General features: G+C 56.6%; 2 protein-coding genes across 9 annotated transcripts in view; both read left to right on the plus strand.

The window, feature by feature from the left end:
* The first annotated feature begins 599 nt into the window (after positions 1-599).
* On the plus strand, positions 600-3,134 carry LOC114030792 (pre-B lymphocyte protein 3-like). The gene is made up of 2 exons (XM_027845698.1): positions 600-767; positions 2,267-3,134. The coding sequence occupies exons 1-2, from the start codon at positions 710-712 to the stop codon at positions 2,578-2,580; spliced, it is 372 nt and encodes a 123-aa protein (XP_027701499.1). The 5' UTR covers positions 600-709; the 3' UTR covers positions 2,581-3,134.
* Positions 3,135-5,551: 2,417 nt separating this feature from the next.
* Positions 5,552-16,840, plus strand: part of RAB36 (RAB36, member RAS oncogene family) — a 26,334-nt gene continuing 15,045 nt past the window's right edge. For 7 of the 8 annotated variants that reach the window (XR_003567673.1, XR_003567674.1, XM_027845690.1 and 4 more), the window contains exons 1-3: positions 5,552-5,648; positions 12,144-12,225; positions 13,740-13,831. Coding sequence is in view for 6 of the 8 variants with exons in the window: in XM_027845690.1 (XP_027701491.1) it covers positions 12,157-12,225; positions 13,740-13,831 (161 nt within the window). In the remaining 2 variants the exon portion in view is untranslated. Of the gene's footprint in view, positions 5,649-5,973; positions 6,210-12,143; positions 12,226-13,739; positions 13,832-16,840 lie in introns of all 8 variants that reach the window. The other variant, XM_027845687.1, reaches the window with a different exon arrangement.

The raw sequence follows: 16,840 nt of genomic DNA on the forward strand, positions 1-16,840 counted from the left end.
AGCAAGACTGCCTGGCATACAGTAGGTGTTTAATAAATGCTTGCTTCACAACAACAGCATCCGGAACGGTCATAGGAGGCAGAAGGGAGTTCCACCCACCCAGGCTCTGATTCCTTAGCTGCTGTTCTGTGCATCCCAGGATGCCAAGGGGAACATGTCACCCCAAGACTCCAGCAGCCTCTGAGGCTCAGGTCTGATAGCACCTCCTCCCATGGGGAGCACCCTCCCCTCCCAGCATGCACATTCTCTGGGGGGCCTTTGTCCTCCAGGACGGGGGCCATCTGTCTGCTGTGCCTGAGTCCCCATCCCTGGTGCAGGATAAATGTTTGGTGGATGGAGGGTGACTGGAGAGAAGGCAGGGCCAGCAGGCTCCTTACCGACGTGATCAGAAAGGCCCTGTGAATCTCCAGAGCCTGAGCTTTCCCCCTTCCAGTCTGGGCGGGCCTGGTGAGGGCCTGGCTTCCCTTGAGGGAGGAGAGTTCCTGGGGCCCTGCTTTGGGCCCCCAGCCCTGTCTTTCACGGAAGGTCCCCTTCCTAGCTCGGTCTGGGCCTGTGCCTGCCTCCACTTCCCCATCTTATTTGCATGCATTGTGGTGGCTGGCCAGGCTAGACTTCTGGGGCAGCTGGGGGTGGGAGGGGCCCCAGCTCAGTCCCAAGGCTGCCCCAGGAGGCTCAGACAGGCCCAACCTGCTCAGCCTCCCTGACAGCCATGACCCCCTACCTGCTGGCTCTGCTGTTGGCCAACGCTGTGGCAACCCTCCTGGCAAGTGAGTGACCCTCTCTTTGGGGAACAGGAGGAGGGGGATCCCCCAGAGGCTCCTGGGTCTGGCTCCATGTGGGTCAGGGTTCCTTATAGCTCATGCGGTCTGACCCCTTCATTTTGTAGAAGAGGAAACTGAGGCTCAGAGAGGCAAAGGGCCTTGTCCAGGGTCATGTAGGGATTGGGGGAGAACTAGCGGAGTAGGCCTCCTCCTTTTCAGCCCCGATGAAGCTGTGGGGCTCAGGCCAAAGGCCCTCAGCCAGCCACCTCTCCCACTGGCATTTCTGGCTGCACTAGGTCTGGGGCCTAAGGGCTGGTGGCCGGGGGCACCGCCCAGGGCTGGGAGGGGAGCGGTCAACACACCGCCTGGGGACAGGGTCAGGACAGGCTGAATCTGCGTTCCATGGGCATCTGTCAACCCTCATCCTTGGGCAGCCTCACTCGGCACTGGTGGGGAAGCCTGGATGACCATCAGTTATCCTGAAAAAGATCTGAGGGTCTGAGTGGGCTGCATGCTCCTTGGGAGCTGCGAGGGAGGTAGCAGCCCCAAAGTTAGATGGCTCGGTAGCATGGTAGCATGAGGAGACGCAGGTCTCGTTGGACTCTGGGCCGCTCAGGCCCCACTGGGAGGCTTCCAATCACTTTTGGGCACCTCCGTCTGTGCTGAATGAGACGGATGGTCCAGGAGAGGGCCGCCTCCAAAGCTGGAGAGGGGTCTGAGGCTGAGGGGGGCTGGGGGAAGGAAGCGGGATGTTTAGCTTGGAGAAGACACATACAGGATATGGGGCCAATCTGGCAGCTGTGCCAGAGGGATCGGGCCCCTGAAGGAACGGGCGGAAGGGGTGAAGGGGCCCATTAGGCTGGATCGCAGACAAAGATCTAACAGTGAGAGCGTGCCAGAGAGGAATGGATCAGCTTGGGAAGGCAGTGAGCTCCTTATCACCGGCAGTGTTCAAGATGCTCGGGGAGGCCGAGTGCCCGCTGGTCATGGTCTACTGGGACTCAGTGACCAAGATCCCCAGCTGGGTTGGGGGGACGATGACACGCTGCCCGAAGCCAAGAGACAAGATGGTGACGAGCCTTTGGGGCCAGGGACCTCTGGGAGGGGGGAGGGGAGGGGGGAGGGGCAGCTCTTGGAGAACAGTGCCGAGGGAGGGGGTCGAAGCAGAGCTGTGGCCGCTCAAGCTTCCCCACACCTGTGACGCCAGCCCGGCTAGGCTCCCTAGAGGGCCGACCCCTAGAACCTCCCTGGGGCTCCTGGTTGGGAGGCAGGAAGGAAGATGCTGAGGGGGAGGGGGAGGGGGAGGGCTGCACCCTGAGATGGGAGCGTCTGGGGCCAGGAAGGGGGCCTCCCCAGCCCGCATCTGCTGGCCAAGGGAGTGATGGTCTGGCCCCAAGAGCATTCGTGATCCCCCAGACCCCCACCCAGCCCTGAGAGTATCTGTGTCTCCCCCAGACCCCCACCCAGGGCCCACCCAGCCCTGAGAGCATCTGTGTCTCCCCCAGACCCCCATCCGGGGCCCACCCAGCCTGATGCCCTCCTGGTGTTTCCCGGGCAGACCGCCAACCTGCTGTGTGCCCTGAAGCCGGACTTTGCCATCCGCGACCACGGGGTCTCCTGGTACCAGCAGTATCCGGGCAGTGCTCCTCGGTTCCTGCTCTACTATTACTCGGAGGAAGAGCAGGACCGGCTACCTGGGCTCCCTCAGCGCTTCTCGGCCTCCAAGGACACGGCACAGAACGCCTGCATCCTGACCATCTCACCTGTGCAGCCGGAGGATGACGCTGACTATTACTGCTCTGTGTCTTACAGCTTCTAGCAGCCGTCCCACAGCCAGAGCCTCTGTGGCCTGGGCCCTCCATGCCAGCTCTGGCTCTGGCCCTGCCCCTGGGTCCTCACCCAGCCTGGGCTCTCACTGCCAGCCTTGGCTTTTCAATCCTCACCCGCTGGTTCCTTCATGGGCCATCACTAGCAGCTCCAGCCCTTCCATCCTTGCCGGCTAGCTCCTTCCCTGTTGCCTAGCCAGCATCTAGGGCTCCCCCTAGAGGACATTGCTGGGGGGCCAGCCCTGAAGCCGCTGCCCATATCTACCTGGCTTCCCTCTCCTCCTCTAATGGGCTGGAGCTTCCTCCCTCGCCCCCCTTTTCCATCCTGACCTTTCTACCACCCCCACCCCATCCCCCTTGACCCCCTTAACTATCTCTTCTTTTTTTCTTTTTGAAAACATCTGAATTTATATATTGTGTTTCATACTTGTGGTCTGCTTTGGTAAAGGGGAGGTGTCTTCTCACATCTCTTCTTTGAGGCCATGCTTGGTTTTTATCTTACAACACTCTGCATAAACTAGTTTGTGGTGGTTGGTCTTTCTACTTACATGATTGTCATTGTGTGCATTGTTTTCCTGACTCTACTTACTTCACTGCATCAGTTCATGTGTCTTGCATCTCAATATTTATCATGGTCATCATTTCTTATAGCAAGGTAATAATCCACTAGAAGCAGGGTGGTGCCGTGGATCAAGTGCCAGGCCTGAAGTCAGGAGACCCACCTCGCTGAGTTCAACATTCACTAGCTGTGTGACCCTGTAACCGTCTCTTCAAAAAACCTGTCCGCCATAGCTGTTTGCCCCTCCTTCTCCTCCTGCTCTCTCCTGAAGCCCAGCCATCCAGCTCCTGACCTCCGGCTGCTCAAGCTGCCCTCTCCAAAATGACCGATGAGCTCTTAGCTGCCAAACCCAACAGCCTCATTTCCATCCTCAGCCTCCTTGGCCTCTGCAGCCTTGGACACTGGTGACCACTCCCTCCTCCTGGATACTCTCCTTTCTCTCAGTCTTCAGGACCACAACCTTCCAGCCCACCTCTCCAGGTTCTCCTCCTCCTTCTCCATCTCCATCTTCCTCCAGACCAGGCCGTCTAACCATGGACGTCCCCAGGGCTTGGTCCTGGGCCCTCTGCTCTTCTCCCTCTGTCCCGCTGCTCTGGGTGATCCCATCAGCCCCCATGGATTGAATGACCTTCTCCGTGCTGATCACTTTCAAATCTGCCTCTTCTACCCTGACCTCTCTGCTGACCGCTGTCTCACATCTCTAGCTGCCTCTCAGACATCTCCAACTGGATGTCCAGCAGACGTCTTACACCCAACATGTCCAAAACAGAGCTCATCATCTTTCCCCCAACTCTGCCTCACCACTTCCCTGTCACTGTCGAGGGCATCCCCTCCCAGGCCCTCAGGCTCCCAGCTTAGGGTTCATCCTGGACTCCTCACTGTCTCTCGGCCACCAGATCCAACGTGGTGCCAAGGCCTGCAGAATTTACCTCCTACCTCCCTTCTGATGTCTGGGCCTCCCCCAGGCCCTGTAGCACCCCCAGCCCTCGGGCTCCCTATCTCAGACTTGTCCTGGACTCTCTCACCCCCAGATCCAATATGGTTCCATGGCCTGCTGAGTTCACCTCTGCAGCATTCCTCAGAACCACCCCCTTCTATCTTCCCATTCATGCCTTTTAGCTGGATTGTTGCAATGACTTCCCTGTCTGTCCCCCTCCTGGCCCACCCCTGGTTGACCCAAATAGCCTTCCTCCAGCTCTGGTCTGACCCTATTGGTGCCCTGCTCCAGAAACTCCCATAGCTCCCCATTGCCCCCAAAGCCTCCACAGTGAGGCTGCCATCTCTTTCTTGCCTTGTTTCCTGTGAAAACCCTCCCACTCTGCTGCCAGGGGCTTCCTCTCTGCCCCGTTGTTCCCTCCAGCCATGACCCCTGAGTGCCAAGAATCCCTCAGCCACCCTCAGACCCTCCTTCTCTTTAAGGTCCCACCACTGGATTAAGCCCCCCGTTTCTCCTGACCTCTCCAAGGTCTCTGTGGGCCCCTGCTCTCTTCCTCGGCAGGGAGCTCCCGAGGGCACAGGCTGCCCTCAGACCCTTCCAACCCTGGCCTGTCCCCAGAGCCAACTCCTGGCACCAAATACTGAGAAAGCCCCACACGTCCAACATTTGCCTCCTGCCCAGCAGCCCCTGAATAAAAGGCCACTCTGGGGAATCTCAGGATGCCCTCGGCATTGATGGGGTCTGGGACTCTGGGGGGGGTCCTGCCCACTGCGTGCCACACCACAGAGCATTCTGGGCCTCCCTCCCTCCAGATTGAGGCTGGAAAGAGCTCAGGGCCCACCAGTGCCCATCCCACAGCTCACCCAGCCCAGTGACCCGGTGAGGGTCTGCCCGTTGGGTTGGGCACAGACTGGGGGGTTCTGAGTCCAGGAGACACCGTCAGCGGGGCTCCAACACCCACCAGAGCCTGCCTCTCTCCTTGGCCATGGGCCAGTGAACTGGAAAGAGAAAAGGAGCCAGGGCACCTGCTTCCTGCCTGGCCTAGCACACATGGGCCCCCTTCCTGGCCGCCTGCTGGGCCCAGCTCCCCTTGGTTAGGCTCTTCTGGCCCAGAGAGGCATGGTGCCTGCAGGGGGGGCCAAGAACAGAAATGGGGGTAGGGGAGGCATGGTGCCTGCAGTGGGGCCGCAGAATAGAAATGGGGGGATCTGTGGGGGAGACATGGTGACTGCAGGGGGGGGGCCCAGAGAGCAGAAATGCCAGGGTGGCCCCGCCCGGCCAAAAGCTGTACTCGTTCCTGGGTGTGCCAGGGTTTCAAGGCTCCCCGATCACGTGGCCGGTGCATGCCCCGCCCCCAGGGCTCCGCAGCCCTCAGCCGCATACTCCGTCAGCTACACAAACAAGGTGCCCCTCCTTCCCCTCCAAGTGCGCAGGCGCGGGCTCTTCTCTTCCCCCCCCCCCCCCCCGCGAGCTTGGGAGGCACACCCTGAGCTTGTCCTCCAGTTGCTATGGTGAAGCTAAGCATCCCTCGGGCTTTGCTCCGCTGGCCGGACGGGGCAGCCTGGGTAAGTGGCCCCACCCTCCTGCCCTCGGCTGGGGTCCGGGTGGAAGGGACTTTGGGGACGGGGTGGAGCGGCCCCTGGTTTGCAGGCCCAGTCCTTGTTGGCTGATGGCAGGCTGGGCCTACCTTCTTGCTAAAAGGACGGGGTAGATCTCCGGGGATGCAGGGGAGAGGGCGATGGTGCTGGGGACCTCAGTTCTGCAGACCGGACTTCAGTTATCCAAACCGGGGTGGGGGGGGCCTCCTTCCATCGACATTTAGGGTTGGGGTGGGAATCCGTCGCTGTGCACGTTCACAGAGAGCGAGGTACTTCTCCCCCCCTCCCCCAGCCTGCACAGCGCCCTTCTAGGTGTACTGAGGTGCCCTGAGCACTCCGGCTTTGGGGAAACTGAGGCGGGGAGCAGAGATGAGACTTGCCTAGCTAAGGAAGCGTTGGAGGCCAGATTCGAACTGTGCTTTGAGAACTGCTTCTGGAGTTTGTGATGAAAAAGAGGGGTCTGACGTGCACCCCTGATTTGGGGAAAGCAGATTGCAGTGAGTTCAGATGAAGTAAAGAAGAAAATAGGTATTTCTTTTTTTTAATTTTTAACGTGTGTTTTTAAAACTTTGGGTTACAAATTTTCTCCCTTCCTCCCTCCCCACCCACCTTCATTGAAAAGGCAAGCATCTCCATACAGGTATAGATGTGTAGTCATGCAAAACCCTTTCATAGGAGTCTTGTTTTGAAAAACTAAGTATATTTCCCTTTGTCCTATCCTACCCACCATTTATTCTATTCTCTCTTTTGACCCTGTCCCTCTTCAGAAGTGTTTGCTTTTGATTATCCCCTCCCCCAATCTGCCCTCTCCCCTATCAACCCCCTGCTCTCTTGTCCCCTTCCCCCCTTATTTTCCTGTAGGATAAGATAGATTTCCATATCCCATTGTGTATATTTCCTCCTTAAGCCAAATCCTATGAGAATAAGATTCACTCATTCCCTCTCACCTTCCCCCATTTCCCCTCCACTGTAAAAGCCTTTTCTTGTCTGTTTCATGTGAGGTATTTTACCTCATTCTACTTCTCTCTTTCTCTTTCTCTCAGTATAATACTCTCTCACCCCTTAATTTTATTTTCCAGATATCACCCCCTCATCCTCAATTAACCCTGTGCCCTCTATCTATCTATACATACATATAATTTTTTTCCCTCCCACTACCCTAATACTGATAGAGGACTCATGAATTACAAATATCATTTTTCCCTGCAGGAATGTAAACAGTTCATCCTTAGTAAGTCTCTTATGATTTCTCTTTCCTGTTTACCTCTTCCATGTTTCACTTGAGTCTTGTATTTGAAGGTCAAATTTTCTATTCAGCTCTGGTCTTTTCCACAGGAATGCTTGAAAGTCCCCTATTTCACTGAATGACTATTTTTTACCCTGAAGGATTATACTCAGTTTTGCTGGGTAGGTGATTCTTGGTTGTAGTCCTATCTCCTTTGCCCTCCAGAATATCATACTCCATACCCTCCAATCCCTTAATGTAGAAGCTGCTAAATCCTGATTGTGTTTCCACAATACTTGAATCGTTTCCTTCTGGCTGCTTGCAATATCTTCTCCTTGATCTGGGAATTCTGGAATTTGGCTACAACATTCCTAAGAGTTTTCCTTTGTGATCGGTGGATTCTTTCAATTTCTATTTTGCCCTCTGGTTCTAAAATATCAGGGCAGTTTTCCTGGATAATTTCTTGAAAGATGATGTCTAGGTTCTTTTTTTGATCATGGCTTTCAGATAGTCCAATAATTTTTAAGTTCTCTCTCCTGGACCTATTTTCCAGGTCAGTTGTTTTTCCAATGAGATATTTCATATTCTCTTCTATTTTTTCATTCCTTTGGATTAGTGTTACAGTGCCTTGATTTCTTGTAAAGTCACTAGCTTCCAATTATTCCATTCTAATTTTTAAGGAAGTATTTTCTTCAGTAAGCTTTTGGATTTCCTTTTCCATTTGGCCAATTTTGCTTTTTAGGGCATTCTTCTCTTCATTGGCTGTTTGGACCTCTTTTGTCATTTGGGTTAGGCTATTTTTTAAGGTGTTGTTTTCTTCAGTATTTTTGGGGGTCTCCTTTAGCATCACTCTCAGTTTTTCTCCTACATCTCTTACTTGCTTCTCAAAATCCTTTTTGAGCTCTTCCATGGCCTGGGACCAATTCATATTTTTCTTGGAGGCTTTGGGTGTAGGAGCTTTGGCTTCATTGTCTTCTTCTGGTTGTGTGTTTTGATCTTCTTTGTCGTCAAAGTAAGATAACATAGTCTGACTCTTTTTGCGCTGCTTGCTCATGATCCCGGCCAATTACTTGAGTTATAAACTCTTTGTTGCATTAGGAGTCCGTTTCCAGTGTGGAGAATGTACTGTCCCAAGCTTCAGGGGTTTTGTGCAGCTGTGTTCAGAGATACTTCTAGGGACCTGTAAATTTTTAGTTCTTCCAATGTGCTATGATCAAGGGTGGGGTGTTTACTCCTTTCCTGGCCTGTGCTCTGGTCTATGAGCACTCTTTTGTGTCTTGGAACTGTGAGGAGGGTTTCATCCCCACAGCCGCTACAAGCTCCCCCACGCCAGAGCTCCTCATCGCCCCAGGACCGCCACCCAGAACTGTGACTCAGATCCAAGCACGGGCAAAGCAAGAGAATCCTGCACCCACAGGGAGATCCCTGCAATCTCCCTCTGATCAGCCACTCGATTCCCCCTCAATCTGTGGGCTGGAAGCTCAGGAGGCTGCCGCTGCCCCAGTAAATGGGGCTGGGACCCCAAGCTTCTCTTTCAGCACTGCAGAAACAGACTTTCCCACTGACCTTCTAAGTTGTCTTTGGTGTTCATGGATTGAGAAGTCTGGAAACCGCAACAGGTGCTTGCGATTCAGTCCTCTGAGGCCTGCTCCAGGGTCACTGCGGCATGCGCTCCTCTCCCAGCCTGGCGCGATATACCTTTCTGATCAACCATCCAGTCTGTCTTTGGCTGGAAATTTGTTTCACTCTGTCTTTTTCTGGGTTGTGCTGCTTTAGAATTTATTTAGAGCCATTTTTTATAGGTATTTGGAGAAGTTTGGGGGAGAGCTCAAGCAAGTCACTGCTTTTACTCCACCATCTTGGCTCCACGCTCAGAAAATGGGTATTTCTTAACTGTCTGCTCTGTGCCAAGCACAGTGCTAAGCGCTTTACAAATATCTCATTTGTTCCTCAAAATGACCCTGGGAAGTAGGTGCTATTGTAATTTTACAGTTGAGAAAACTGAGGCAGGCAGAAGTGAAGTGACTTGCCCCAGGGTCATACAGCTAGGAAGTGTCTGAGGCCAGACAGTCAGGTTTTCCTACTCCAGGTCCAGTGCTCTGTCCCAGCTGCTTCTAAAGGAAAGACAGATGGGATCTCAGGCTGTACATTGCTTCAGGGAAGGTCAGCCCAGGAGGCATGGAGTGAAGTGCTGAAGACTCAGAGAAATAATTCCAATGAGGAAAAATGAGATTTGTCTGAAGAGACTGATGTGGCTGCACAGTGAACTCTCCAAGCAAAATGTTAAAAAGAATGTAAGATGCCCTTGAGCCAGGGAACAGAAGACAGATATGGGAGCATGGCCTGGTCCTGTAATAATAATAGTGACTGACATTTATATAGTGCTGCGATGTGCCCGGCACTTTACTGAGTGCTTTATGATTATTAGCTTACTTATTCCTCACAGCAGCCCTGGGAGGTGGGTGCTGTTCTTATCCCCATATTACAGGTGAGGAAACTGAGGTAAACACAAGTTAAGTGACTTGCCTAGGGTCACACAGCTACAAAGTGTCTGAGCCTGGATTTGAACTTAGGTCTTCCTGATTCCAGGCCCAGGGGCGCTAGAGCTCAGAGTGAGCCGAAATGCAAGGGATGTGGCAAGGAGATCTCTTGGTGGACAGGGGAGCTTCAGAGAAAGACTAGGACCTTTGCTGGAGTGAATTGGGACAGGGATCACTGACAGCAGAGAGAGGGTGGAGCTGTCCAATGATTGTTTTGTTTCTGTTTTCTCCACAAAGCAGAAGGACCTATGTCCTGGATGTGGCAGAACAAAAATGACTCACGTGACAGGGAGTTAATACCCCAAATGAGTAAGGAGGGAGTAGGAGCTCCAGTCCTCTGCCCAGGTGAACTCTTTATATCCTTGGGTTCTGAAAGAAATGCCAGGTGGGATTATGGATTCAGCGGGTCTCAAGGTAAAGTCTCGCCCTTGGGTACAAAAACTCACTGTTGAGGGACAGCTGGGTGTGCAGTGGATTAAGCTCCAACCTTCAAGTCAGGAGGACCTGAGTTCAAATGCAGCCTCAGACACTTGACACTAACTAGCTGTGTGACTCTGGGCAAGTCACTTAACCCTGACTGCCTCACCAAAAAGCAGAAAGCAAACAAACAAAAACTGAGTGCTGCACACGTAAGATGGTGGAGGTTTGGACAGATGTTGGCTCTTCGAGTTGTCTGTGGTGTCAGCGGAGGGATGTTTCAGCCAGAACAGCTGAGGAGACCTTGGAGGTCCTGGGAAGGGAAGGCTTCCAGGGGGAGGCAGTCCCCGCTCCTGTGCCCTCGTCTGACCTCCTTCCTGTGTCCTGTTTGGTTCTGGGCACCGCAGGTGAAGGAGGATGCTGATCTACCAGAGGGTATCTGGAGATCCTGGCCAGACTGGCCTGGCAAGGAGAGGTGTCAGAGCAGGGCAGTTCTCCTGGGGAGGCGGGATCAGGAACAAGGGGGCAGGGGGCTATTGGGGCTGCCTGGGGAGGAGCTGTGCTCTTGGAGCAGAGGCTGCAGGACCCATTGCTGCATGCTTTCCAGCGGGATTCCAGCGGGGCCTGGGTTTGATGAAGTGCCTCAGACGCAGTGCTTCTGAGACTCTGCACCTGTGGGCCACCGCCTCTCTACCCAGCATGGAGCCTGCTTCCCCATGGGTCCTCTGAAGTCACGGTGGCCCCTCCAGTTAACAAGGGGCAGAAGGCCCTTAGCAGCTAGTCGTCTGGAGCCCCCTAATCACGCCTTCTGGCACCACCTGGTTGGTTCTGGGTCCCCTCGCTGCCCTGGGAGGCCGCCCTGGCCCGGAACGTGGCTCCCACAGAAGGGCCGACCTCTAGGGGGTCTCTGGGGCCTCTCCCCTGTCTCCGGCCTCCTCGGACAGCCACTATGGCAAGCCTGGCGGGCTGTTGCTGCCTGTTTCTGTTCCTAATTGGCGTTAATTAAACCCAGCGGCCCTCAGCTTCCCTCCTTCTCCTGTGATTTGTTCTCACCTTGTTTTCACTGCGAAATAGATCCCTCTCTTCTGCCCTACCTGCCCAGCCATCCAGAGTAGGCACCTGGCCACTGCGCCCAGCCCCTGCGCAGGGCACACAGGGAGGGAAGCGTCGGGCTGCCTCAGTGGGCTGTTCTCTGGTTATTAGGACTGGGGGCCGTCTTTGCTCATTGTGAGTTGGCCACTAATTGAGCGTGACTCCTCAGGAAGGGGGGCTGGTGGCCTCCAGTCTCAGCGATGCCCGCGGCGCTGTGCCTGCTTCCCCGCGGTGCTGCCTCCAAGCTGTCCTCCTCTGTGCCCTCTGGACCCAAAGTTCTCCCTGATGATGGGTCAGGCTTTTCCTTATTCACTTCTGTACCTTTTGACCTCATTTCTTCTTTTAATTTCTTCCTTTTAAAAACCACCCAGGGGCAGGCACAGTGGATAGAGCACCAGCCCTGGAGACAGGAGGACCTGAATTCAAATGTGGCCTCAGACACTTGACACTCACTAGCTGTGTGACCCTGGGCAAGTCACTTAACCCCTGCCCCCCTCAGTTTCCTCATCTGTAAAATGGGGATCATAATAGCAGGGTGGTTGTGAGGATCCCAGGAGATCCTGTTTGTAACAAGCAGTCAGCACACCCAGGTCCTGGCATGCACAGGAGGTGCTTGCTAAATCCTCGTTCCCCTCCCCCTCCTCTTGTCCTCGTCAAGTCTTACCTTAAATCCCCAACAGACCCAGTGGAAAGAGGCCTGGAGCCTGGAGGTGGGAGGCTGGGAGGGGCTGAGGCCTGTGAGCAGAGAGAGACTGAAGGGGGGAGGGGGCAGCTGGTGCCTGGGAGGAGGGAAGGTGCCAGCCTCCGGAGGGCGGGGCCCCCACCGAGGTGGAGGGGGCCGTTTTGGCCGGGTTGTATCGGGCCTGCGGCTCTGAGGAGGGGCGGGCACGGGCCAGCGGCTGGAGGATGCCCCGACGTCCTCCATGCGTGCGGTCTGGCCTCCATTTCCTGATCCTTCTGTGTACTGATCTCGCTCCGTGGCCTGGCTCTGTTCTGGGTCCAGACCTTCGATGACCTTTCTGGGCAGCACCCCCAGGGCTGGCCAGCTTGTTGGCCGGATCTGCCTCTCTCCCTGACCTCTTCCTTAGGTTTCCGGCAAGGAGGGTCAGCGTGTTCGTGCCCCTGGGCATAAGCGGTTCGACCCTCTGCCCCTCCGGCTTCCTCCACTCTCTGCTTTGTGTCTCACAGGGTCTTGGTGAGGATGGAATCCAACCTGATGGTCCTGGCGCCTCCCGTCGGCCGAGACCGAATCATCTCTGACTTTCCCAAGGTATGGCCCCTGCTTAGGGCCACCCTCTGCCTGGGCCCTCCTTCCCCCCTTCCCTCCTCCCTTCCCTGTCCTTCGGGCTCCCCGCGGACCAGGCCACCTGCCGTGGTAGCTGCCAGCCCCCAGAACCCTCTGTCTGCCTGACGGCCCGTCGTCATCTCACACTCGGCGTGCCACCACCTCGTCTCGCCATCGAGGGCACCCATGTCCTCCCAGGCCCTTATGCTTCCTTGCCTTCCATCTCATCTCTCAAATACGGGAAATTCCTTTCTCCTCTGACCCCACCGCCATCCGTGCAGACCCTCATCGCCTCACGCCTGGACTGTTGCACCAGATGCTGATGGTGGTCTGCCTGCCTCAGTGTCCCCACTTCAGCCACCAAAGTGATCTTCCTATGGCAGGGATCTGACCATGTCATCCCCTGCTCAGGAACCTCCCATGGCTCCCTGTGGCCTCCAGGGCCTGCCTGACAGCCCTGGGCAGTCTGGTTCCTACTGACCTCCAGTCTTAGTCTATCTCCTGCGGAGGTCATTGGCCCCTGGGCCAGGCGTGCTCCCCTTTCTCATCCCCACCTCTTGGGCCCCCCCCCACTTCTTTGAGGGCACAGCCTCCCCTGACCAAGCAGGGGCACACGTGGTCTCCACCCAGGGCAGGGAAGGGACCTGCTGAGTGAGAGAAGAGGTCGGGAGCTGTCCAGCAGAGACTAGCTGGGAGGAGTGAGGAGAGAGAAGGTCCAGTGAAGGGGCATTTGTGGGCAGCAGGGAAGGGACCAGATGATGGAAGGGCCCGTGTGTTGGGGACAAGGGACCTGAGAGCCAGCGGCCCAGTGTGGGCAGCGAACATCTTCCCTGGGCCTGGGCAGCAGGCCCTGCCCCTTCCTCCTGACCCAGCGACATGGGCCATCTGGCACAGGCGAACACGGCCAGGATGCCCTGTGGTGTGGGGAGGCTCAGTCATGGCAGGAGGCATCTGGAACGAGGGCCGCCGGAGGGCCCCAGGTACGACCGAGCCGAGAGCGACTGGGGAGGGTCTGGGCCCAGGGAAGCCCAGAGTAAAGAGTCTCTTCATGTCTCTGCATGGATGCAGGGCAGTCCCACGCTGGAAGTGCCTCACACAGGTTATAGGTCAGCACTTTGTTACAGGGGTCAGCACCATATGTTGGCATCTGGACTGCAAAAGGCCCTGAGTTCCCAAGCTTTAGAAAGGATTTTTCTGGGCTTCGTCATTTCCTCTTGGAGCTGGAGGGAATGATGCCAATCCCTGAGCCCTAGGAAGGAGACCCAGCCCTGCAGGGGGAGGGGCTTTCCCGCCCCTGTCTTAGCCCTTTGGGGACTTGGGGGACCCTGGAGGCAGACTCTGGGGGGAGGGCTCCAAGCAGGGACCAGAGATTTCTGGCCGGGGTGCTCGCTGTGGGCACCGTTGGGCCAGGCCTTCGCCCACCATCCTCCTGGGTGCCAGCTGCCTACCTGCCCTCCCTCCTACGCTGCTCAGCGACCTGCATCTCTGTGTCTTTGCAGTGGTACACGCCTGAGGCCTGCCTTCAGCTCAAGGACCACTTCCACAGGCAGGTGCGAGCTGCGTGCCAGGAGCAGAGGACAGGCACAGTGGGGTGAGTGATGGAGACGGCCACCCCTGCCTCGCCAGGGGCATGGAGGAGAGGGGAATGGGCACAGTGGGGTCAGTGATGGAGATGGCTATCCCTGCTCCGCCCTGGGCACAGGGGAGAAGGGGACGGGCAGGCCCACCCCTCCTGCAGAGCAGGCCTGGGTGGGAACATCCAGCTTGGAAGGGAGACTGCCAGACACAGGGCATGTTTTGTGGTTATCTCTCTGGGCCTCAGTTTCCCCATCTGTAAAGTGAAGGGGTGGACCTTTCAGTGTTGGGAGGGTGAGACCAACGTTCCCTGCATCCCAGGAGGTCAGTCTTCAGTCATTAAGCCTTGAAGGAGACCTCTGCGTGCCAGGCCCTGTGTTGAGCCCTGAGGATACAAAGCTAGGCAAAGGCACAGGCTCTGCCCTCAGGGAGCTTGCACTTGAATTGGGGAGATGATGTGCCAATAACTGGGCAGCTGAGCTGTAGGCAGGGGCCCTGAAAGCTGATCCCAGCCAGAAGGCCCAGTAATTGGGAGGGGGTGGGGGGGGGGGGGGGGGGGGGGGGGAGGGAGAGGGAAGGAAGGAGGAAATCTGGAGGTGGATGGCAGCTGGAGGCCAGGCTGGCTTGGTCAGTGTAAGGAGGGCGGGGCCTGTTATGAAAGGCTCTGAGCAGAAGGAGGGGTCTCCTTGGTGAAGAGTGAGGCCCCCTTGTCGTGAGGGGAGATGCTGACACCTGAGTGATGGGAGATGAGGAGGAGGAGGAAGGGAGAGGGGGTGCCATGGAAGGTTTGAGGAGGGATGAGGAGGTTTGCAGGAGCCAATGGGGAGTGAGTTGATAAGGGCGGTGTGGAATGATCACCAAGTAGCAGCGAGGGCCCAACTGAGGTCAGAACACCAGAGGCCAGTACCACAGAATGTCGGTGCTGCGGGCCACTGGGCTTGTCTTCAGAGGCCTGGGGGGGCGGTGCTTGGCCTCAGGGACAGAGGGGAAAGTAGTTCCCAGGACAGTGATGTCAGCCTCGGCTCTTGACAGGGCCAACCCACACTCTGGCCCGGTGGGAGGAGGGTGGAGGCAGAGGAGGCCCAGCCTATCTCAGCAGGTTGGAGGAGGGAAGGCTGCAGACTTCAGCAATGGGCCTGAGACTTGTCAGGGCAGGGAGCAGGAGCCTGAGCAGGAAGGGCCAGACACATTACTGTGCCCTGTGTCCCTAGGTAGGGCATCAGCACCAAGGTCAGCGGCAAGCAGGGTGTCTGGGGCCACCCTCCCTGCTGAGGCAGCTTAGGTCAATGTAACCACCATTAATTAGGCACCCGTTGTGTGCCCTGCATCATGCTAGCTTGTAAAACAGCCTCTGGCCTTCAGCCTGCATTCTCCTGGGGAGTCACCATGGAGACAGATGACCCTTGGTGATTTGTGGTGATCTGAGGCAGGAGAGAGAGCCAGTCCAGTGCTTCAGGGGGTGGGGGAGGCAGCATGGAGGAGATGGTCCCTGAGCTGAGCCTTGGAGGAGGGAGCAGCCTGGAAAGGAAGCCCAAAAGACCAGGCTGCAGACAGACTGCTTTAGCCTCGAGGCAGGGGGAGCAGCAGAAGACTTTGGGGCCTTGGGTGAGAGCAGGGCAGATGAGTGGACTCTGCCAGGTAAGTATTAGGCCAGCCTGGAGGCTGAGTGGAGGAGTGAGCTTTTATTAAGCATTCCCAAAGTGCTGGGCCCTGGGCTAGGCCCTGGGAATCCCAGACACCCCAGGCAGCAGCCGTCTGGGGAGCTCACTGTCCACTGAGGGGGACCACGCCTGGTGGCGGGTCAGTTGAAGGTCCTCAGGGGTCAGCAGTGGGGCAGAAGGATGATCCTGTAACGTCTCAGTGGCCTTTCCACCAACATGACCTCCCTGGTTCCTGTGTCCAGCCTTCACACAAAGTCTGTCCGCTTCAGCCTGCTGCAGCCCCGGGCTCAGGCCTGTGCTGGGGAAGACAGCTGTGGACCACGGTGTGAAGAGCGGACAGGCCGGAAGCCTGGAGACTGGCCAGGAACATCGCCCGGCCAGACTGCAGGGCAAAGGAGAGAAGGGGAGAGGGAATGGAGAAGGCCAGGCCGCGGGCTGGACAGGCCGCTGGCTGGGAATGGGCTGCTGGCTGGATAGGCTATGGGTTGAATGGGCCGTGGGCTAGACAGGCTGTGGGCTAGACATGCTGCTGGCTAGATGGGCCGTGGGTTGGACAGTCTGTGGACTGGACGAGCTGCTGGCTGGAGGGGCCGCTGGCTCAGAGTGGGCTGCTGAGAGGGAGCCATCTGGGACCTTCTCCAGGACTGAGTGTCTGACTCCTTCCCACTGTCCCCTCAGGGCCTGGAGCAGGGGCACTCGGCTTCTCTCCAGGTTGTCTATGCCTTGCTGAAGGCAGCCCGAGGTCGGCTTGGCTCCCAAGCCTTGCTTGGTCTGACCACCCTCTCTCAGGCCTCTGCCAGCTTGTGGTTGGGGGCTTGATTTCTACATTTATCCCTCTTAAATTTCGTCTTGTCAGATTTGGCCCTGAGTTCTCACTTGCCAAGTTTCCAGGCTGCTGGTGGGTGGTCGCGTCTCCCGATTTGTGTGGTCTGCAGATCTGCCGAGCGTGGCGGTCATGCCTTTATCCAAGCACAGATCCCTGTGGCCCCCCACCGGAGACCTTGTGCCACATTGATGTTGAGCCATTAATGATCATTCTTGGGTTTCAGCCTTTTGATGCACCCCAATTCCACGTGGTTAGGGGGCTGTCTATGCTGTGTCCCTCTCTTCTTCCACAAGAAAGCCCAGATAAACTGCCTACTGCCTTCCTTCCTCTGACAGAAAAGGCCAGAAGAGCCTGCTTGGGGCTGCAGGGGACAACATCTAACTTCCTGTAACAGCTTGTTCTCTACTTATGCCCTTGGGCTCCCCAGCCTCTGGCCACGCTGACTGTAGCTTCCTGGCCTCCCGGCCTCTGGCCACGCTGACTGCAGCTCCCTGGCCTCCAAGCCTCTGGCCATACTGACTGCAGCTCCCTGGCCTCC

The sequence above is a fragment of the Vombatus ursinus genome, unplaced genomic scaffold (genome assembly GCF_900497805.2).
Source record: "Vombatus ursinus unplaced genomic scaffold, bare-nosed wombat genome assembly UNPS02015012.1, whole genome shotgun sequence".
Taxonomy (NCBI): Eukaryota; Metazoa; Chordata; class Mammalia; order Diprotodontia; family Vombatidae; genus Vombatus; species Vombatus ursinus.

Excerpts from the sequence above, each read along its gene's own strand:
- LOC114030792 (XM_027845698.1), top strand. The coding sequence starts at position 710 with ATGACCCCCTACCTGCTGGCTCTGCTGTTGGCCAACGCTGTGGCAACC. Across the intron at positions 768-2,266 it reads TGTGGCAACCCTCCTGGCAA|ACCCCCATCCGGGGCCCACC; the intron begins GTGAGTGACCCT and ends TGTCTCCCCCAG.